The following is a 24,781-nucleotide window of genomic DNA, read 5'->3' as shown; positions in this document are numbered from 1 at the left end:
ACAGTTTACAAAAATGTGTACTTCCTACAGATATTCTTAAAAGAAAATAATTACCCCGATACACTTTTTCTGTAAGGTTTTCTCCAAACTTGAAGTTATGATCACATCTTCTATAAGTACATAAATTATCATAATTTTGATGACAATTCCTATCTATAAAGTTAAACTGAAATCTGCTTGGAGATGGTTAAATAAATAAATAATAGAAAGACGCCCAACTTCCAATCGAAAGGCCCAAGCTCTGTCTCCAGTGGGGCTGGAATTCATTTCTCATTCGACCCTCATCTAATGTGGCTCAGGGGTTCACCAGGCCTCTGTAAAATGGATACCTAGGGAACCCTAGGTGGTGCAGGCAGATGGTGCTAACTTTGGGCTTCTATATGTGCCTTACCTCCACATAGTCTTTGGTTCTTCACGAATGGAAAACAAGTTTATAATAATAAACCGTACCTTTACCTTATAATATAGAACATTTTAATTGTTGCCTCTTGCTGTCAGCCAAAGGCAGCACAAGAAACGTGACAAAAAAATCTATTACATAAATAGCCATTTTACTTACATATAACTATAATTTCGGAAAACTACTTGCACTCCCAAAGTTCAAAACCATTTCACTTTCCTAATTTCAGTTACCTGTAAGCAAAATGATTGTAAAAATTCCCGAGTGTGTTAATATACTGTCTTACACTAACTTTCAATTAAATCCATATGAACAAAAAGAACAAATCTATGACGTTACTCGAAACCAAGACAATTTGGTGGTAGAAGCAATCTTCTCAAGAAAATTTATCACATGACAATTTCACAGCAAGATGTTTTGTAGTGATACGAAGGAGGTTTTTGTATGTTGTCTACACATAGGTTTTCTCCGCACACCACTGAGCAGTTCTTTAGTACTATAAATCACGCGGGTTTGTAACTCAGATTTTTCAATGGAGAGTCAAATGGGGTTGAAACGAGCACAATGTCATTGCAAAAAGTCCTAGCCATCATGTGGAGGCAGTTTTTGAGGTACTAGTTCATTCTGGTGCGAAACTTCATTATTTATGAGTCATAACACTGCCCTTCAAACTAACTGAATGCTGCTGTTTAGTAAACCCAACTCTGTTACCTATGGACTTCTAAGCTTTATTTCTGGGTGAAACTATGAAACTACGGGTTGACGGAGACTAGGGGAAGGGGATGTCGTTCCATTTTCATAACATATATTCTTGCCTTCCCTTCTCAATCCTGAGAGTTCTTGGCATGCTACAAACAACTCTGATTTTTTTCTTTTGTTTTATTTTCTATGTGCAAATCACCTATCTGTATAAAATAAAGCCAACTAGGTATTTAGCTAAATACATGTTTTTCGTAGCCTGGACCAACAATTGGCTCAAAAAGTTCTCCTGGAATGAAACTCTTTGCATTATAAAGTGTATTGAAGACAATCTAAACATAAATAACCACCCATTGCTGTTTTCAATTTTTTTGAGCAGGATGGTTCTTTAATAATAATAATAATAAAAAAAAAAAAAAAAAAAAAAAAAAAAAAAATAAAGCAATCATTCGCTCTGAAGTATACAGAAATATTTCTAAGTCGAATTACAGACAATGTCTTATACTTTCAGTTTCGTATGTTTCTGCCAAGTAGAGAATGAGATATTTTAACTCATGTCCAACCATCCGAAAGTTACCTAAATCAGCCTGCGTATCAGGGGTTGAGGTTTCTAAAGGGTCCGCTTCTAATGTTAACCTTAGGAAGTATCAAACTCTGATTTTATGATGCAGAAAGTGGCAGAGCTTCTAAAGCTTTGCAAGGTGTTTTCTCATCTTCTTATATTTTACATTAAGATCTTTACTTACCTTCTTCTGCAGCCGATACACTGAACAGCTTGATTAAGAACAGTCAAAAGATCAGTGCACGGAACTTTAAAAGCTTTCTTCAATTCTTCTCGGCTGAGAAGGTTCAATTTCCTTACGAAGTGATCTAACTCTTTTCCATTGACTGTGGCATTATCCCACGACAACCACGCACTGCTCAAATCCATCACCATCTGTCAAAAGCGAGGGGAAAAACATATTTAATATCGTTTCCGATAACAATAATAATAATAATAATAATAATAATAAATATATATTACACATCTTCAAAGTCAATAATAAAAAAATGAAATGAAATGAAATCGTTGAGTTTTACGTCCCACGGTTATGCCGGTTAGGCTAAAGGAGACGGGGATTATGAGTAATGAATGAAATGGTGGAATGAAGAAAGTGGGAGGAAACGGGAGAACCCCGAGAAAACCCACGCACACGGTGTTTGTCCACCACAAAGTTCACTTGGCGGAGGCTGGGATCGAACCCGGGACCTCAAGCACCAGAGGTGAACAAAAAGTCAATAATAAAGTCATGCCGTATTAAACCGAGGAAAATTTAATTCGACTTCCGCATGTATTTAAACATACAGGCTCTTTAATTATTAAAACTTAATGGTTTTATCAAGAAATTGCTAAGTGAAAGACGGGATATTTTGAATCAAGATTACTGAACCTGATACCATGCGTATATCAAACATAATAGCTGACATTATTTATCAATTACTTTCAACTGTCTTTAGTAAATAATGTACAGTCTTTTTTTAAAAAAAATGGTTACCCACCTAAACCTTGTACTTCCTTATGCAGAAGTAAATCAAACAAGAGTAATCTTTAACATACAAAGAGTGAAAAAGTGATTGACTGGTCCGTGACTTGAATCCGGGATCTCCGGGATATCGCGCTGATGCGTTAATCATTACACCACCCACTATGCTTCCCACAACAGCCAAATACCCTCTCATTCCTGTAGTCGGTGCTCTGCACTCAGACCACATGGCTTGTACAGCAGCTAGGTACGGTGATAGAATTCAGTGAAACGTGAACCATCCAGTGCGTAAATTTCTTCGTTGAGGGTCTAGATGGTTATGTAACGAAATGAAATAGTGGTAATCCTGTGGAGCAACGTCCGGACAATATGGGGAACGCTTTAGTTTCCCATCCAATTCGAATAATGGCGTTAAGGTTTACTTTCGGAATATTGGATTTTGAGACGTTCTTAAGCAGAATAACACCTATGTGTTTCACAAGCAATGATCACTCAGATTCTAATTCTTTACATTCACCTTCCACTTCCTGAAACAACACAGTTGCTTTAATCAGGCTGCAGTTTTCTCTGGCTTTCTGAGGCCTTGCATACCATAGTCTCTCAAGCTCTCGCCTTTGGTGTCAGCACTTCCAGGTTTGATTCCTGTTGGCGACATTCGTAAAAGCCCCAACCATCGTAAATGGGATTTTTCCTGGGTTTTCCTCATTCACATCAGGCAAATGCCAGGATGGTACCAAACATAAACATCCCAGGCCACTATCCTTTATACAAGACGGACTAAAATGGCCATACATGCGAAAAGCCCAAAAACATAATTCTGGCTTATTTCTGGCTTCGTAGAGCACAGCTCTCTTCCTCTTAGTTCAAGCAATTCTTTAATTGACTTAAGATGCTAGATCAACACGAAAACTTCCGTGGACCATTTCAAACAAATAATGACGTCACTGTAATTAGGCTCGCATTAGCTGGCCTCAGCTATGTAGGCCTCTTGCCTACCTTATATGTTACAGAATAAATTAATTTATTGTATTAGAAATTTCCCATGTAGGTGCTAAATTGTAACATGTCTGTATCTTTTCGAGATCCTGCCGTATGAACGTGATTCAAGAAGACTGTACCAAATTGCGTTGTAACTAAAGAACTTAATTGAAGGCGTCAACCTTGGGTGGACGTGTGAAGTTGTTACTAATCTGTGCTGTACAACGAAAGGCCTGTTTGTTTCAGGAATGTGGTGACTTTCCTGTAAAGGGATGACTCACCTTACAGACACTTGGTCTCGAAAACACGGCAAATGACTCTTCTCTGCGGTTACATATGCATCATGGGAGGAAAATAAACTCATTAAGAAAACTGTTGCTATTGATACATTAACGTACATGGGAAATGGGCAGTGAAACCGGTAACATCCAACATCTGAAGTAATTGCAACAACAATACATTTCGGATGATAAAGGGACGTGTAGAGGCTAAACAACTACGTTTAGTGCTTCACTGTGATTTTGCTGAGATCTGATCTATGATTCTACCGCAAGACGTGCAAGAGTATCATTGGAATAATGACCAAGTTTCAGTTTTTACAGGAATCACATATTTTCGAATCAAGATCGCACGGTTGCCGTTATACGGAAGACACAGGACATAACTCAGCACTTGCATTGTTGTCAATACGCAAAATATTTCAACAGCTGCAGTTACAGGCAGAACTTAACATCATTATCTCTGATGGTGCCCCTTGTCACTAGAAAAGTCGTTATCAACTGTTTGATTTGACGAAGTCGCTTGTGCCAATGCAGTGGGTAAAGGGTCTTTACTAAAAATCCTGAAAAAATTTCAACATATGCCAACTGTACGCAAAGTGGCACTGTGACGCAAACTTGTAGTGTATGTTATCTCATTTCTGATACAATTTTAGTCTTTTCTTCTCATTGCAGACAAGTGTCAAAAATGATGTCAAAAGAATCTTGACCATACGGACGGAATTTCGCAACGCCACGCTACAAAACTGTTCGACTGTTCGCCTGCGACAATTAGTAAGACATTTTAAAAATCTAAATGTTGCATGTGGAAAAAAGAATAAAAAGCCCTTCCTGACCGCAATGAAAGACAAAATAGTGAAACGAAAAAGTTGTGCGGTCGGCTTTACCGAATATTTTCGAAACATTTGTGGATCTTAGATGACGAATCGTACGAATCGTATTACGGTTATGCTATGAGTTATTTATGATTTACATAGAATGGGATGTATGCAAGAGGTGTTATAGCGATAACCAAATTTTTAAAATAATTTAGACATTGATAATTTTGTATATTAATATCTGTAATTAATTTTTTTGGTTGAAATAAAAGAATAGGATTTGTGGGGAATGTTTTTAATGTGTGTAATTTTGATTAGAAACTTTTTAAGCACTGACTTATGACTAGGCATTGACAAATATGAAACAGGTACATACCTTTTGTTTATTGATGTTGTTTAAATGAACAATATGATCCACACTGGTAATAAGGTGTTTTTTTTTTTTTTTTTTTCTGACAGGTTTTTGATGCTACTACTGCACTGACATTGCAAAAGCCCAGTAGTTTTGTTACTTGACTTAAAGCGAGGTTATGGAACTTTTTTGTATTTGTGATGAAATACGTAAAGATGTGAATTTTTGAAATCCACTTTTGTTATCATATTTGTCAATGCATGATTTTACACACGTTGATTGTGAAAGCTAACTGACTTCAGTGCTTGGCAAGGATTTTAAAGATGGAATTACATAGCAGTTTTACAGAAAAAGAATTATTAATTACAATTTAGTTTTGATATATTTATTTATTTTGTTTATTGAATATTTTTTGAAGAATATTGAATTAAAAGTATAATTACAGACAAAGTTTAACGATGATACCGATGAGCGTCCGTGACAGTATTTTACCCTGTCCAACTCATTCTATCCACGGCAACAAAAATTTTTATTCATCTAATGTGTTCTCTATGCCTGCTCGACTAAACAGAAGTTTGAAAAGAAAATTCTGGTGTGCAGATTGTATTTAGCCTAAACGGAATAAGTGCACATTTCATCGAAGTCTCAATTGGTGCCATTAATGCCGATATTTATCTGAAGGAACGTGTTCAAAAACAATTTTCGACGAAACTATATAACGATAATTACGTCTTTTGGCCAGATAAAACCAGCTCGCATTATGCCAAAGTTGTCGTTGATTCTCTACACGCCCAGAACGTCAATTTGTTGAGAAACAAGACAACCCTGCTAATTTGCTAGATGCACAATTTTACTGAAGACTTCCAGTCTATTTTAAAAGGATGTGTCTATGCAAACTGTTGGAAAGTGCAAAACACAAGCAAACTTGAACATTGCATTAAATTCTGCTTGAGAAAACTGGATAAAACGTTGTAAAGAAGTTTTCCAACAATAAGAGGAAAAGATCGACTATATCCGCAGACATGGAGTGGTCGAACAACAATGGATGCACTTTGTTCATTGTTTACTTTGTGATTTTTCTCTTTTCTTGCATATTACCAAGGAAGTAAATAAATTGAATTCCATCAGTAATCCGGACTTTTAGTAAATACCTATTATATTATACAGTGCTGCTGATTAGGGAAAGGGGTCTGCTGAAGTACCACACCACAAAATATAATCTTTCCACCCAAGTACAGCTGCAATTTAGAATGACTAGGATTTTACAAGAGTGGTGAAGTCATACTTATAAACAGCCTTCATCGTATTGCCCAAAGAAGTAGTTGAAGAATTCCGCCAGCAGAAAATAATTGTGAAAAGAATAAGCCACATAGTGATGGGCGACCTTATATTGCACGAACAACAAAGACCTCAGAAGCAGAGGAGCATAATCAGATTCACAACCTACAAAGAGGGATGGGTAAGTCTTTCCTTTGGGCAAAGCGGTGGTATCTTGTCACTCTTACTATTATTGTCACTGGTACATTGCTGTTTCTAATTCACATGGATATAGTTTTTATATTTTCTCACTAGATATCGTTGCTGTTATGCCAGTTGTCGTCAGATCGCGTATGTGTTGTTTGGAGACATACTATTCGGCTGCTTATGGTGGTGTGTTGAAGCAGGCAAGTTATATAGCGACTATAGATGAATTACGAGTTGCTCTTAGTGAACCTTTTATGGAATGTAACGATTCTGATATTAATTCATCGTTTTTGAATAGGCGCATTATTCATAGAGATGTGAATTATTATCATTTTTCGGCTCTGTGTGGTTTGTTTGTCTAAAAAGACATGTGAGGATTGCTGACTTTATGTCCAAGGTTTTGTGAGAGTAGTCGTTTGATTGTGTACGAGGGACATTAAGAAAGTTTTGAGATATGAGTCTCTGGATATGCATAACTTTATAGCTACTACAGTTTTTCAAAATATTCTGCATGACACTCCACACAGTCTCATCCTTCTGAACCAATTCTGGAAGCATTGGCACCAGTCTGCTTCAGGCACTGCACTTAACTGTTCTACGTAATCAGTGACAGCATCTTCAGAGAAAAGAAATTACGTCCACGAAGCTTATTCTTCACCTTAGGGAACAAGAAAGTCACACGGTGCCTAGGTCAGGATTGTAGGGTGGGTGGCTAGAAGCTTAACACGACTATCTTCAATGAATTCAACTGTGATGTTCGCTGAGTGAGTAGATGCATTGTCATGGTGCAGCATGATACCCGCAGGCCAGTTCTTCGTCGTCTCTCTTGGACTTTTTGGAACACTACTGGAAGACAAGCATCTATGTACCATCTCGCTGTAACTGTTTGTTGATTTTACAAACGAATTGTGACCACAAGTTTACTTGTTAAGAAAAATGTTGGCGCTATTTTCTTTCCAACACTTCTTGACCTTTTGACTTTCATGGGTGCTTCTTTGCCAGGAAACAACCACACAAACGATTGGCGCTTTGTTTCGAGATCGAATTGATATATCAATGTTTTGTAACCAGCAACTATGTCTGACACCCTCCTAGAATCACCATTCTTAAATTTCTGGAGCGTGTCTTGACACCATCCGACACGAGTCAGCTTCTGATCATCTGTCAAGTTATGGGGCATTCAACGTGACGAAAAATTCCCCACACGCAGGTGTTTGTGTAAAATGTTATATTCAAAATGCTTATACTCAAAATGCTGAAAATATGTGGTCCTACTTTGAAGCAGAGCTTGCTGTTTACTCGTAGGTGTAACGTTCCGTAAATTTGGTGCCCGCAGATCGTTCTCTCGGTGAATGTTATTTCCTTTATTTACGTCATGCTGGAGTGTTGTATCATTAATTATGTGTTTTCATTTTTTCCTAAGTTTTTGGTTTATTTTTTATTCTGTAGAGGTGTATGGTTATTCGTATGTTTTCGGCCAGCTAGCAGCTTACTCTAGGATTTGATTAGGTTAGGTTGTTATGAAGCGACTCATCTGGAGCGGTACTCATAGTAGTTCAGGAAACTGTTTTCAGAGTGTTTTGATTTATTGGGTAGTGTGAGATTTTACTCCTTGTAACTGATTTTTGGTTACAAGGATTTTATTCTGAAATTAGCCAGGTTGTTCACAACACCTGCTGAGAAACCAGACCACGCTGGTTATGGGAATATCGCAGGTGCATTACTTGCATGATCGGTGTTTTCCGGTTACTTAGGAGGTATTGTGAGTGATTTGGTCACTGATCCGATGAATCGATTCGTCTTGTGAACTGCTGCGAGAATAAGGTTGAGAGATTTATAAAACCAGAAAGGAGGACACTTAGATAAAAGTTTACCGAAACTTTACCGAAAAGTTTTCTTTCAGATTATATCAAACAGCACCTTTTAAAGAAAAGAAAAAAATAATATAGAAATAAATACATTATTAAAGTAAACTAATACAAAAAGTTCAACTAAAAAATAATGACTCATTTGCAGGCAGCGATATTAATGATACTTTTCGTCCGTTTGAGTTGTTTCTATCAATGATTTGTCACTTAAGAACCTATTATACATTGCGGCAAGGCAGCGATATTAATGATACTTTTCGTCCGTTTGAGTTGCTTCTATCAATGATTTGTCACTTAAGAACCTATTATACATTGCGGCACACAAACATGTTTCAGAATCACCATCACTGCTTTGACGTTCAGCCTTCACAGCACCAACACTAAAGGGGCCGCTGTGGCTCAGTGGTAGAGCATTCACCTCTGGTGCTTGGGGTCCCGGGTTCGATCCCAGTCCCCGCCAAATGAACTTTGTGGTGGACACACACCGTGTGCGTGGGTTTCCTCGGGGTTCTCCCGTTTCCTCTCACTTTTTTCATTCCACCATTTCATTCATTTCTCATCTTCACCGTCTCCTTTAGCCTAACCGGCATAACCGCGGGACGTAAAACTCAAAAATTTCATTTCATTTTCAGTATCAACACTAAGTCTATTTCTAACATCCGTCCAAAGTAATTTCATTCTTGTCAATATTCATTCACATTCTGAATTACAATTCGATATGGAGAAAATGTAAGATGCTACGAATTTGAAATTTCTCAAATTTGTAGGAAACGAACACTCCTTAAAAATTCGTGCATACTTTTCTTCATCAGATACAAGTTCCTCAAGATTTCCAGATGAAATTATTTCCTTCAGTAAACAATATTCATCATTGAATTCATCCATGTTAACATCATCAATGTTTAGCTTTCTAACAGCAGACAGCAAGGAGTCAAAAGAAGGAATTTGTTTCCTTAAGGAAAACACTGAAAATTTTCCGAAAATATTTGATTTACTCAAGTCATATCTGTCTGCAAAATACTTTCTAATGTTGCACAAAACCAATAGAAAATCTTTTTCACATTGCCGTTGCTTCTATGAAGTTAAATTTCTCATAGCTTCATTTATAGAAAACCCAAAAAACTTATCTTTCATGTGATTGCTTAACTCGCTATCGACGTCTTTCATGAGTTTATGTACGGGTGTAACAGAAAATGTCTTACTTTCAAAGACTTTTAATAAATTTCGTGAATAGTTTATTTTCTCCATTCTCTTCCTCAAATGTATCCCACACAATCTTCGAACAATAATCTTCTTCTATGCTTTTGAAATAACTGGCTAATGGTAACCAATTCCGTAAAAGTCTGTCAAGAGCAGGTAACAAACTTAACCACCTTCTCGTGACTTGCCTCAAAATTTCCTGATACTCCATATCTACAAATTCACAGAATTCCTTCGAAGCTGCAGTTCTATTAGCATAACAACTGAAGTGGGAAAATATTTTCAACACTAAATGTTCCACATCTATTTTTAGTTCAGATGTTGCGTACCTGGAAGCGTTATGAACAACAAGAGCTAAACAGTTAGCAAGAAGATGATTTTCATTGAGCTCGTTCTTAAGTTTCTGAAACACACGTTTCCCATAATTGACACTAGCATTATCTACTGTAGAAGCTGAAATCTTTTCATAATTTAAATTAAAAGATTTCAATTTGTCCTTTATTTGGTTAGAAACAGCATCTGCTATTTCTTGGCTGTCTTCATAAAAATCTAAAGACAATGTATAATGGGCCTAGGACAAATCTGCCAATTACCAAATGCGCCAATCGTGAAAATGGACAAATCTGCCAATGGACAAATCCGCCAATTACCAAATCTGCCAATTGACAAATCTGCCAATTACCAAATCTGCCAATTACCAAATGTGCCAAACGCGAAAATGACCAAATGCGCCAATTGTGAAAAAGGAAAAATCTGCCAATTACCAAATCTGCCAATTACCAAATGCGCCAAACGCGAAAATGACCAAATGCGCCAATTGTGAAAATGGACAAATCAGCCAATTGACAAATCTGCCAATTGACAAATCTGCCAATTACCAAATGCGCCAATCGCGAAAATGACCAAATGCGCCAATCGTGAGAATGGACAGATCTGCCAATGGACAAATCTGCCAATGGACAAATCTGCCAATTGACAAATCCGCCAATTGACAAATCCGCCAATTACCAAATCCGCCAATTACCAAATCTGCCAATGGACAAATCTGCCAAAGGATAAGTCACCGAACTATCATTTTATTTTAGATGTATTCTTCAATCATCATCCTACAATATTACGAAAAAGAAGAAGAATTATTTATGAAAGAAAGCGGAAAAGGGTATTTTAATTTTGATGTGTTTTACTTTAATTAATTCGCAATTATGTTTCAAAATGAATGTTTACTGATGTTGGTTGTTGGAGTTTAGTATCCCATTGCTGTCGCTGTCATTAAGATCTTTATTACACCAATTCTAAGACTGTATTACTCAGTTAATGAGATATAGTCCACACTGTTGATTGATTTTCTTCCTTTAAAAATAACATTGTCAAACACATTATATATGTATAAATCGATAAATCACATCGAACCAAATAAAATGAGATGTTCGAATACAAGTTTAGTTTATTAAAAAAAAATGCTGCACTAACAACTGTATCTTTCGTTTGCCAATAATCAGTGACAGCTTTCATTCATTGTCCTGGCAGTACTGAACTAGCAGTTTCCTTGTCTTTTCGTAAGGTGACACATACACTTTTTCGAACATGATAGCTAGTTGTAATCGTAGGTAATAACAATCAAGTTAATTAAAAAGTCTTGGTAATAAGTATTTTCAAATTGGTTAAAATGAATACGAACCTGTTTTCGGAACGGGTAATTTGAATAGGGACATCAAAATATAAGCCGTCACTTTAGAATATTTTTAAAGAAAATTACAAAAGTGTTTACTTAAAATATTTACTTTATATTTTACAAGGCTATGAAAATATTTCTTCACATTCTTTCAAATATTCACAACTTTCACAATTACAAACTAGAATTTCTCACCAAGTACAACATCGTATAAAAAATAAATACCAAAATTTATAGTTGTAAAATAATTTTTTCTGTTATAACTTTCGATTTTAAAATTCACGACTGTAAATCAGGTGAAGAGGACAAAAGTTACTTGTAATATGGGCAAAGTTCCTACAATCTAAGAACCCCGCAAACCTGACTTAATAAATTATTTATATATAAAAACTATATATTCTAAACGTTCTAAATAGAGTACTCAAAAAAGATCTCAAGATACGTGTTCGCAAACAAGTCATGATTATACTAACTACTGCCTACTTATTAACGATGTTATTATTGCTAAAATAATTGCGTTTCTTCTTACTTTCCTTATTCGTTTTCTGTTAAAGATTATAGCTTCTTGTTCAAGACTTTTTATTATTAACTTTTACCGACTGTATTTTTCTACTTATAATAAGGAATACATATATTGATTTATTTCGAAAATGTAAAAAAGAAGTAGACATCCGCTTAATGAATTAGGTCAGCCATAGCTAGTAGATTTCATGGTCTTTCACACAAATTCTATGCGAGGTCCAACCAAACTTGTGAAATCTCCATCCCCGTAAAGGTCGTCAGCACAGTTGCAACTTCGTTTTTGTTGAAATAGTCAAGTAACAATATTTATATGGTTCAAGTCCTTTTTCTTTATTATTTCTTCTACTACTTTTAAATTTGAACATTGAAAGAGCTTTTGTGTAAAGTGTATCCCTCTCATAGTGGGCTACTTACATGATGATGTACCACAGGCACATCGTCGGTAACTTCAAACTTGAAATACTCATAACGGAATAAATTGAGTTGAGTTGATTTTAGTTTAGCGCCCGTTTCAGCAGCGAGGCTATATGAGACGTGGACCTACTGATTAACGTGGAATCCGAACCACATGAGCTCCCGCCGGGAATCGAACCCGGGTCTCCCACGCCAAAGGCGCGTACGCTAACCACTTAGCCACGGAGGAGTTCTCATAACGGAATAAACAAAATAAACAAAGAAAAGAAATAAACTGGCTCCCCAAAGACCCGTTTTTCCACAATATTAGCCACGGTTACCCCCTTTGCGGTCATATTAGTAAAGAAACGCAGTTTGTCCTTTACAAGACAATATTTCCTCGACAACATTTAGATTCTTTTTAAGAATAAATAATATACGATAAGCCAACACATTACTCACATATTTATCTTCGTATTCTCTTGTATTTCTTTCATTATAATATATTCATGGGCATATATAGATTGATCCTTTGAAACAAATGCTATAACTTCAATAAAAGTATCACAAATTGCTTACTTATAATACAGCATATATAATGTATATATATTCTCTTATTATTTGTGTAAGTGTTATTCTCTTACATACAATTTTTACTTTATGGTTTTCAATGAATAGGTTAGGTTCTCTAAAATAACGATGTGTATGACATGTTCCCTTTTCTGTACTTATAAATTTATTCATACAAAACTTAAAATTTCGACTCACATTTCTTTGATTTACTAACTAGTTATATATTTTTCATTATTCATTTCGATAACCTGAGAATAGTTGTAAACTATAAATTTATAAAGTAAGTAGTCATAACTTCGAAATCAACATGTTTTCTTCTTCCATTTCTCATTCAGTCACTTTCTTTTAGAAAAAATGTACTGTGTCTTTTTTACAATTGCAAACGTAATATAGAGTCACAATGATACAATTTAATGGCATATAAATATTATAATGTCTTATAAATGTTCGTTAAAATGTCATACATTAAAGCTTATACATACCACGTTTTTGATAAAGTTATTACAACCCATTATGTATCAATAGTGGCGTCTTAGGAAGAAGGGCAATGCATTATACGACATTACATTAGTTGGGGAACTGGTCAAAACCCCCACAGCCAAAACACCTACACTCAAGAAATGTCAAAACGCCCACACAAACGGTCATAACTCCCACACAAATGGACAAATCTCCCAAATACACGAACGGTCATAACCCCCACAGCCAAAACCCCCACACTCAAGAAATGTCAAAACGCCCACACGATCGGTCATAACCCCCACACAAATGGACAAATCTCCCAAACACAGGAACGGTCATAACCCCCACAGCCAAAACCCCCACACTGGTAATCGGTCATAACCTCCAACGGTCATAACTCCCACACAAATGGACAAACCAGCCACACATAGCAACGGTCACAATCCCCACATAAATGGACAAAACCCCCACACAAATGGACAAAACTCCCACATGCAGAAATTGTCACAACTGCCACACAAATGGACAAAACCCCCACACAATCGGACAAATCTCTCACACTCTGAAATGATCCTGGTTGTATGTCTTGCCCTTGTACTTTTTAATAACATTTTTTATTCCACTTAAACTGATGTTGCAACTATTCTTCTTGCACTGTTTTCTAATGACAGAAACACTGAAGTGGGCGTCATAAAGAGCCGCAACAAAGATGTGCAATCACGATCATTTCAGAGTGAGGGTGATTTGTCCGATTGTGTGGGGGTTTTGTCCATTTGTGTGGCAGTTGTGACAATTTCTGCATGTGGGAGTTTTGATCATTTGTGTGGGGGTTTTGTCCGTTTATGTGGGGATTATGACCGTTGCTATGTGTGGCTGTTTTGTCCATTTGTGTGGGAGTTTTGACCGATTTTGTGGGCGTTTTGACATTTCTTGAGTGTGGGGGTTTTGGCTGTGGGGGTTTTGACCGTTCGTGCGTTGGGAGATATGTCCATTTGTGTGGGAGTTATGACCGATCGTGTGGGCGTTTTGACATTTCTTGAGTGTGGGGGTTTTGGCTGTGGGGGTTATGACCGTTCGTGTATTTGGGAGATTTGTCCATTTGTGTGGGGGTTATGACCGTTTGTGTGGGCGTTTTGACATTTCTTGAGTGTGGGGGTTTTGACCTAGACCCATTAGTTGCATCGCTTTTGGTGTTCTTTTTGGTACCTCCTTGCAACCACAACCTTGAGCTACACCACGAGATGTAGAAAGAGTAGAAACAACATTCTAGATAAGTGTGTTAAGTCTGGTGAAGATACTATTATAGTATTGAAACTTTACATTTTATACAGTGTTTTTCCTAAAAAGTGCTGTACCTTGTCATGACAATTGAGTTAAATATAAAATTTGTTTACAAGGTCTACAGGTGGTTTATTTAACGTTAGAAATATTCTTTGAACATATCGTTGTGCATGTTAAGGAGATGCACAGAATTTTCACCTATACAAAATTAAACATCACTTTCATTATTGCTTACAGTAACTGTTTACATATACTTAATTTTCAACTCTTTTCATCTCTGAAGCAAAAAAAGATAATTTTTCCAGATATATTTATTTCCTTTCTACAGAAAGTAATTTATTACTTGAATTATTAAAGGTAAACTAAAATATTGCTCTGAATTTTACCACTATTTTACGTATTTATTTATAGACCATTCTCGTGGGTAATGACGTATATAGTTATTCGCTGTAAGTCGTAAGTAAGACACGTGCGGATAACCATAATTGATAGGACGATCACTACCAACTTCATTGGAACATGTGTGGGCCCATGTAAACGCACGAACAGTAACCAATCTACTATTGAATCGCACGTTTATGTTCTTTTCCTACGATTTTTCTCCATCTGTTCATCGCTTACAGGATCTTCGTCATTGACTAGGCACATGGAGGACGCTGATATTTCGATAATATTGTCCTTTTACCCTTTAACACAATGACGACTATTGAGTGTGTATGAATTTCGCATATAGGATGAATACCAAAATTTTACTATAGGGCATTAAGCTACATATCTCACACATCGGTTGTTCCGCTATGGGTGCTTTCATCCTCAATTGTCATCTCTATAAATATTTGAACAACATTTTGCGATTTCATCTTCGAAGAGGGTAACACATTTTCATAACATGAATCAGGTGTATTCTAGTCACTGTACACCTTCTACTCTCGTTTGATAACCTACCCTTGGTTCATCAAACATAGCCCTAGCATGCGATTCTGACAGACACATGATTATGACAGCATTTCCTACGACCACCACCTAGCTACTTTAAGACTATATACCTGCTCAAATATCAGTTTGTATTTGTGCTGGAAGGTGATATTAACATGAGTACTATGCGTTTTTTTACAGCCTTTATAACGTATGTCTGATGCGAGCAAGTGATGCAGTCATGAACACCAAGTTTCCCTTCTTCTTTTGAACAAGCTTTCGTATAGATGAATGAATTCTTATTCTATGTACTCAGGGTGCGAAATCATTTGAAAATGGTGGGGGGGAAAGAAGTTCAGCGATCCACACTAATGCTTCGTGGAGCCTCCAAAAAATTGAAATATTAATGGATTATTAATAATAATAATAATAATAATAATAATAATAATAATAATAATAATAATAATAATAATAATAATAATATAGTAATAATAATAATAATAATAATAATAATAATAATAATAATAATAATAATAATAATAATAATAATAATAATAATAAATGTTCAAACTAGTCGTAATTGTTATTTAAAAATACTTTAATGTTATTGATTCATTTAACCAAAATTGATAACTTATCTACTGCTTGATTGATTGATTTTTAGTTTAGCGTCCCTTTCAGCAGCGAGGCTATATGAGACGTGGACCTACTGATTAACGTGGAATCCGAACCACATGAGCTCCCGCCGGGAATCGAACCCGGGTCTCCCACGCCAAAGGCGCGTACGCTAACCGCTTAGAACTTATCTACTGCATTTAATATACACTTCGGTGCGTATGGTCCAGGGTTAGACTCTAGTGGGAGCACAGTACCCTTGTGTTTACCATTATATTGAAGATTACATTCGCGAAAATAGCAGTAGAGATATATAAGTCAGAAATAATAGTCCCTGGGAACCGATGTCCTAACCAAGCATTAGAACTACTAACTTGAAGCGCTCCACCTGGCAAGCCATAGATCCTCATGAGTTGTTGAGTCAGAGTATAGTTTTTATTATTATTTATGAAATTCTCGTTTCTTCGCTACGTACGTAGTGTTTCAGTTTGGTCGTTCAGATATCCGGTCACCTTTGTAAGTCTAAATAATACTATGTATCTAGATTGTATTATTAGCAAGAATATATTATTATAAATAACAGATATGATTCCAATGCAAATACTTGATAGACAACAAAAAGCCGTGTTGCCTCAGTGGTAGAGCGCTTACCTCAGGTGCGTGGGATCATCGGCTGGATCCTAGCTCGCGCCAAATTCTGCTTGTGGTATACAAACAATTGTGTGTGCGTTTTCTCGGGGTCCTCTCGCTTTCTTCCACTATCCTAATCAACCATTATAATTCATCTCATCATGACCGTCTTCCATAGCCTTGGTGAATATTCATAGGACATTAAACTTTAGAAAATAAAAGCACAAACACTATAATACAATTGATTTGCTGATTTAAGTTTAATGACCCTTTTCAGCAGCGAGGCTATGAAATGTGGACTTACAGTTTACGATGAAATCCGAACCACTGTAATCGTTCAAATTTTGCCCTGCGGCATCTGTGACTGTCGCGATACTTTTAAGTGTTGCAGCTGTAGATGACTTACTGAACACCTGGTAAATTTCGCCTAACAAACATTCAAAGTTGTGAACAGCATTCATAACACCAAAAGCTCTTTCAGAAACAAGATCAAATCGATGTACCATACAGTGTACGCTAATTAGGCACGGGTTGACATTTCTTCTAATTTGAGCAGAAATACCTTCGTTTCTCCCAGTAAACACTGCATCCCCGTCCGAACTAAATCCAACAAGTTTTTCTTTAAGATTTTAAATATGTATGCCACCTTCGGAAAATGCTTGAATAATTTTCTCTTCAAGGGATTTTGCATCGGCATTTTCTACAGGCACTAATTTATAAAAAACGACAAGGTTTATTTTCTTCATCCACTTATGTTCATATAACAGCAAGTGCTTATCCGCAAACCTGTTTGTAGGTTCGTCCACTGAAAATGAAAAACAATCTGTTTGTTTGAGAAATTTTACCAATTTTGCATGCAACTGGTACGCTAGAGAATAAAGGTCTTCATCTCATCAACAACCGAAAAAGTTAAACACCTGACCCTTTTACAAATAAACTACGTTTTTTAAAACAGCATGCATTTAAAATTATTGTTTGTCTGAAAATGTTCATTATAGACCTACTTATATTTTCCTATTAAGGTGTCCCCCCTTATAGATTTTGGTGAGGGGGAAACGCAAGTGTAAAATTTTTGGTGGGGGGGAAATCCCTCCCGTCCCCCCCGGGATTTCGCACCCTGTATGTACTTATCTTGAATGGGGGCAGACATCAAAGGGTATAAGAGTTAAAATGGTCCTAAACTAATATTGTAATCTTCTGAAAGTCCTTTTTGCACATTTATCTATAATATCTATAAACCCTCCCTTTGTGCTTTCGCGTTAATCTAGTCGCTAGTACGTGAGCATTTTGTATAAGGGGTCCCGGCCTTGATTCCTGCTAAGAGATACTTTGTGATTTGGACTGTCCGTTACATTTCTGTTTGTCACTAACGTGTATGCTTAAGTTGAATTGCAACCAAAAAAGATGACTACACAGTCGGGTGTCGCTGTTGCAACTAATTAAAGGAAATTAAGCTGGTATAGTGGCTGGTGGGTGGGTTTTTGGTGTATGGGTCCGAGGTTTCATCCGCAGTGGAGATTCTCTGTGATTTTAACTGTCCTCGATCTTTCTGTGTCCGTGTCTCTGTCATGTCTCATTCATTACAATTAGAATCAAAAGATAATTACAGAGAATATTGTCTCAGTTGGGGCGAGTTAAGAGACTGACAGCTGCTCAGGAAATGCGAATTGCATGTTTAAGTAGACCATACATTGATGTATTTTTCGGTCGTAACCATAAAATTTCATACGCTAGTCTTGTTAGCAGCTGTCAATACATTAGTGTATGGGACCTGGCGTAAGTTTACGTAACGAATTTTTATACGCTGGAAAAGTCTGTCTGCTTTTAACTTAATACGGCGTAAATACGGCGCGTAGAAACGGCTCAGATGAAAGAGTTTTCAAGCAGCAGGTGGTCTCTTGCCCTTTCCAGGCCTTCTCCCCGTTCTGGTTTTATTGTTTTCAGACGAGAAAACCTGTTCTTGTGTTGTCCTCGCGGATCGTTGCTGAGGTTTGCTGGCAGACTCACCAGAAATCATCATTCAATTTGGTTTCAGTCTTTCTATACAATACATGATTTTGGCTAAATTAATATTTTCTATTGCACAAAACGAGATATTATTTCCTAATTAAAATTCATAATTAATTTTCAGTACATAGAGAAAAAGCTATTTAAATCCAATACTTCCTAATCAGAATTCGCAAATGATGAGAGCTCCTCCGTGGCTATATGGTGAGCGTACGCTTCTCTGGCGCGGGACATCCTGTTCGATTCTCGGCAGGAGCTCATGTAGTTTGGATCCCACTTCTCATATAGCCTCGATGTTTAAGAGGTCGCTAAATTGAAACCCAATCCAATCGAACATGATGTCTTTCGACTACGAATTTAACATTAAATTTAGTATTTGCATATTAGTCCCCCCCCCCCCACACACACACACAGACACAGAGGTCGAGATGGTTATAAAGATGAAGTCACACCTTTAGAATTGCTCATGTTCTGCTATTAAAAAGAGAAGTATAACATGACTTTTAATAGGGTGTGACCAATTCTCGGCAAACTGAAAATGTCACGCTATTTATAAAAGAGAGAGAAAGCAAGAGAAGGGAAAGAAGGAAGGTTAGGGCAACCAACAGCAATGTTACTTCCAGATATACTTTCGGGCACTTGGTTCTCTAAGTCGAATATGAATAAAAATGTCCCCAGTAGCAAAGATAAATTACATTTCACTCTTGTGAAGAACACTTCACCAAATAATGTCCAAGTGCAGCTTTCTGATAGTTTGTTTTGTCCCACGCTACCCATACAATACTTTTAGAAGAAATCATCACCAGTATAGAGGCTAGAGGTACCTACTAGGTATATTTAAGATAAAAAGTAGTAATTCTGACCTTCAACAAGATACTATCTCGATATCTGCCTGATAAAACTGAGCAAAAATTTGCGTTTGAGTATCGAAATTCGATAAAAGTTTTTTGCTATTTCGACCACCTGCTGCTTGTTATTTTAAGTACCTTCTCAATCTTACAAGAACTTGTAGCAAAATGGGTTCAGAAAGTCACTATTTTTTTTCCACGTGACTTTACTCGTGAAAAAGAAAATGTGATAAACCACAATACATAGCCTAATGTTTCTTTCTTTGTGTATTATTTCAAACCTCAGAATGTATACATATTTAAATTTAATAGACCTAATAATCCTATTTCTCTATTAATGCTCACATACTAAGTATAAATAGAAGAATCATTGTACCGCTTGTTTTAGTGTGCTTGCTTTCCAGTGATAAAAGTTCTAGTTCAATCCAGGATACCAGCTATGTTGAATATTTTTCAACATTATATTATATCTCGTCATGATGGGGACTGTACCACCACTTACTTGAAAACTTATGTAGGTTCAAAACAGAACATACCTAATATCAACATTTAAATGACACCCATTTGCAGGAAATAGGAATACACTCATAATAGTTCATGTTAACTTGTAGTATTCCATTAAAGCATTTCTCAACCTTTGTGGTATGGTTACTATCAATCTTTCCCAGACAAACGTTAACTTAAGGTATATTACCACAAAATATTAAATAACAATGAATACCTGACACTTAAATAATTTCTTTCCTGAACAACTCAATCGTTTTACTGAGCTCCCATGTCACTAAACGGTTAGCGTACGTGTCTTTGGCGTGGAAGACCCGGGTTCGCTTCCCGGTGGGAGTCATGTGGTTCGGATTCCACGTTAATCAGTAGGTCTCATATCATATAGCCTCGCTGTTGAAAGGGACGTTAAACTCAAAATCAACTCAAGTTATATCGTTTTACTATGTTTGTAAGTAACATGTCCATCACTGTCAGGAGAATTGATATAATAATTGACGCAATTTCCTACTTAATAGTGTGTTATTTTAGTGGTATTTTAACTACTAGAGCTTCGAAATTAATTGATATTTAATTGTTTCAGTTTCGTATAACATACAAGTTTGTTTACATTTTTCCTTTTACTTTCTCCTTAATTCCTTATAACTACGATTTCTTACAGTGAAATATGCCTTATGTAATGAATATAAGAACTATGAGTATTAAAAACATACAATTCGACGGGATCTTTACACTGAGAGAAATGAAAATTTAAAATAAAACAAACCTGTTTATTTTCTGAACCAGTATGGAAACTCTTTCGACTTAGATTCCTTCAAACTGATTGGTTCATAAGTTGTGAAACAAATGTAGTAAAAAAATAAATTTAAATGAACGAATGGATTTGGTTCAAAGTATCTTTAATGAGTTAACAGTTTAAACATTTGAAAGAAAAAATCTGAACCAAAATTAGGTAGTTCTCAATTCATTTAACGCATTAGCGCCGTGCGTGATCATATGATCACAGCAGTTAGTATTTATGAAAATGAGCCTTGTATAACATACTTTCAGTGGTTTCTTTACGCTTTGTGTGTTGACTACTAGGAGAAGGTTCTGTTAACGATATTCAGACAAAATAAATTCCACATTGCGGCGTGAATGTAACCTGGAGGTACAGATATCCGCAACGCGCCAGAAATACAAGAAAAATGGCATAGTCCTCGCAGTAAGTATTAAAAAAACAATCTTATACCTTATCCTTTCAAATTATTTTCTGCTGGCTTATGCTTTAGAGACGTCAAAAGTTGTTACAGATTACAATTCACTCATCTGAAAATATTTGGATTATGGTTATTGACGTTTTCTATCAGTGTGATCATATGAACACGCAAGGCGTTTAAGTAGCTTCTTCTCTCTTACGTACGTACGTATAAGTGTCAATACTACAATAAAATTTTGTAGGTATATCAATTTAGAACAGTTTGTACATGCTTTCAGTTGACTTACTCTATTATTTTTACTTTATTATTATTATTATTATTATTATTATTATTATTATTATTATTATTATTATTATTATTATTATTATTTGAAATGACTTTTGCAACTCCTGTTACTGGTAATTGTATGGTTTTCCCTTGAGATACAGAGGTCTTCCACTTCGACAAATTCTTGATATTTTAGAATCGGATGACGTGCATGACATGCAAGACATGCTGAACCTCCGAGACCTAACTTCTTTTCGGATGAAGATTCGGGAAAATGGGATGGAAATGGACAACCTTACAGTGCGCCAACTTACGAGTCATGCTAAAGTTGTTTTTACAGATAATACAAGATGATGTGACAACTCTGTCGTTACAACTGCGTTACGTGTAACGGGGTTCAGCCTGTTTTTATTGTCAGGCAAAATTTCCAAAACGAAAACAGAGAGTACTCGTTCGTATGAATTCGGAGAATATTAGCAAGCACAAGAAACTTACTGATCAAATGGACCAGGATATCTCATATTATAGAATTAGAATCAAGTCCAAAAAGTGGTGGTGGGCGCCTCTCTCTTGGATGATTGATGTATCGCACGAATCGCATGGCTAATGTTGAGAAAAGCCAGAGTAGGCATTCCACACTTAGAATTTGCAAAACATATTGTACACACATATTGTACATTTGCAAGACATTATATATTTTGCAAAATTATAAAGCCATTCTATTAGATGCAGGGCTTCCAGCCATTTCTGAGTCCAGCAGTCAACAACACCATGTAAGGGTTGACGTTTGTCTTTATGGGAGAAACCACTTAGTGGTTCGGTCTAAGCGTAAACGTTGTGCAAGTATAATGTGTTCAAACACAGAACCTACGAAATGTTTCAAATGTAGCATGGGTTTGTGCGCGCACCAACTTTTTTTTTCAATTTCCATAAAGTCCCATATATATTGGGCTCCATAACCTGACAATTCCATAGTCCAAATACTGTGTTTATTTTTGTCTTCTAAAGTTTAACAATTTCTAAGACAATAAATGTCTCTTTTCTTTTCCATATGTGTTAATAATTTAGCAGGACACCCACTTAATCATGATATACGAAAGTACTTAAACGCCTAGCGTGTTCAGATGATCACGGGGCACCCCAACAAAACCGCTTACGTCACGAACTCAAAATTTCTCGTAAATGGTCTTTACACCTAAATAACTCAAAATTACAAATTTCACCGAAAATAAAAACAAAAAATAATTTCGGCGTTAATGGGTTAATTAAGCAGTTAGATGTTTGTACCAACATGTAGTAAAATTTAAACAAACTAGTAGTTCAGAATAGTTTAACTTTGTTTGAAAATAACCTAATCTGAGTTGAATTGTAGGATAGAGAGTTGTGAATGGCTAATGTTTGAACGGAATTTGACTACTATAAATTCGAAATTAAATAGGCCCTAAATTAAGGTCTATATTATGGTAAAGCTTCGTGATAATATGCCAAATGTCATATCTACGCCAAATTCATGAAACAGCTCCAATGATTTGTAACAACCCTACATTTTATTATATGTTGTTCCCATATAACATACACGTGCAAACCTCTCTTTTTAGAAAAAAATCAATATATAGTATACTAATTAACTATAACAATTTGAATAAAGTGTTAAATTTATCTTACTTTCCGTGATCGATTGTATTTGAGCAAAAACAGATCCATTCACTTGTAATAGAAAGTACGGCAATTGGGTATGAACACTAAAAAGGGGGACAAAACACTACTAATATAAAGGGGCCATGTAATTAGGTTATAGTGTAAAGCTAAAAAAGTGAGAGCAGCAATTACCTCCACGCACCTAATCGCCGATGGACAGCAAACTTGTTAATATTATTCCCAATTTAACAGAATTTTAAGACATTGTTGAGGAATAATTTTAGTAGTACTCGTATATAATTATATCTACAGGGTTTGTATGATAAGTAATGAGACCAGGTCTGGAAACATTGTTTTATTGATCTGATCTGTACAGGGACTTAAAAGCTTTCGAAGTACTCTCCTCTTGCGTCGATGCACTTCTGCAATCGATGTTTCCACGCTGCAAACGCCCCCTGGAAGTCAGCAGCCGGCATGTCCTTTAGAAATGTGGTCACGGCTGCTTGGATGGCTGTGACGTCTGCAAAACGGGTTCCTTTCAAGCGTGGCTTCAGCTTCGGGAAGAGGAAGAAGTCGGCCGGGCTCACATCTGGGCTGTAGGGTGGTTGTGGAAGGACTTCCACCCCAATCCGGGTCAAAAAGGAGGTCACTAAGAAGGCGGTGTGGGCAGGGGCATTGTCGTGATGCAACTTCCACCGGCTAGCGATCGCCGGTCTTTTCCGCTTGACGCTCCTGTGCAGTCTCTCAAGGACTTGTTTGTAGAAGGCGGCGTTGACGGCTTGTCCTTGGGGTACAAACTCCTTGTGGACCACCCCCACATTGTCAAAAAAAAACAATCAACATTGTTTTCACCTTTGACTTCGACATTCTGGCCTTCTTGGGGCGCGGGGACGCAGGAGTGTGCCACTCCGCGCTTTGACGTTTCGTTTCAGGGTCGTACTGGAACACCCACGACTCGTCACCTGTTATGACGTCATCTTCAAAGTTAGGGTCACTGTTCATGAGGTTCAACAGTTCCTGACAACAATCAACACGTCGTTGCTTTTGTTCGTCAGTCAACACTCGCGGCACCAGTTTCGCACAGATTTTTCTCATTCCCAATTGTTCCGTCACAATCTTGTGCACTGTTGTGTGGTTCATATCGAGTTCATCAGCAATCAATCTCAACGATAATCGACGGTCTGAGTTCAGGAGATCCCTCACTTTTGCCACAGTTTCGTCCGTAGTCACTGTTGTCGGGCGTCCAGCCCTCTCCAGATCCTCAACGCTTTCCCGGCCGTTCCGGAACGCACTGTGCCAACGAAACACCTGGGCTTTGGATAGGGCTTCCTCTTTGTAGGCCTCCGTGATGAGAGAAAGCGTCTGAGTAGCCGTTTTCCCCAGGCGAACGCAAAATTTGATCGCATAACGCTGTTCGATGGAACCCTCCATGTTTGTTGATTTTCCGCCGTGACAAGAATGTTCACAAGGGCTTTGTCCAAGGCTTGTCCGCGCTCCACTAAGGCTCGGAGCCAACTGACGCGCGGTGCGTTGCTTTGCTCGGACCCCCCCCTACATCCTCCATCACCGACAAACCCGCTCCAGCGACACGCGCGCCGCGGCGCGGCGAGTCTCATTACTTATCATACAGACCTTGTATACGCTTTTATTTGAATCACTTTACTTCAGATCTACAATT

At 37.0% G+C, this 24,781-nt stretch overlaps 1 protein-coding gene across 1 annotated transcript in view; it reads right to left on the bottom strand.

Moving 5' to 3' along the window:
• The window catches only part of LOC145694350 (gametogenetin-binding protein 2-like), a 76,300-nt gene that overhangs the window by 25,085 nt on the left and 26,434 nt on the right, over positions 1-24,781 (bottom strand). Inside the window, exon 2 of the mRNA XM_081770483.1 lies at positions 1,846-2,036. Within this exon, the coding sequence (XP_081626609.1) occupies positions 1,846-2,036 (191 nt within the window). The remainder of the gene's footprint in view (positions 1-1,845; positions 2,037-24,781) is intronic.

This window comes from Thermobia domestica, chromosome 9 (assembly GCF_964235325.1).
Source record: "Thermobia domestica chromosome 9, izTheDome1.hap1.1, whole genome shotgun sequence".
Taxonomy (NCBI): Eukaryota; Metazoa; Arthropoda; class Insecta; order Zygentoma; family Lepismatidae; genus Thermobia; species Thermobia domestica.
This window is presented reverse-complemented; position numbering and strand designations above follow the sequence as displayed.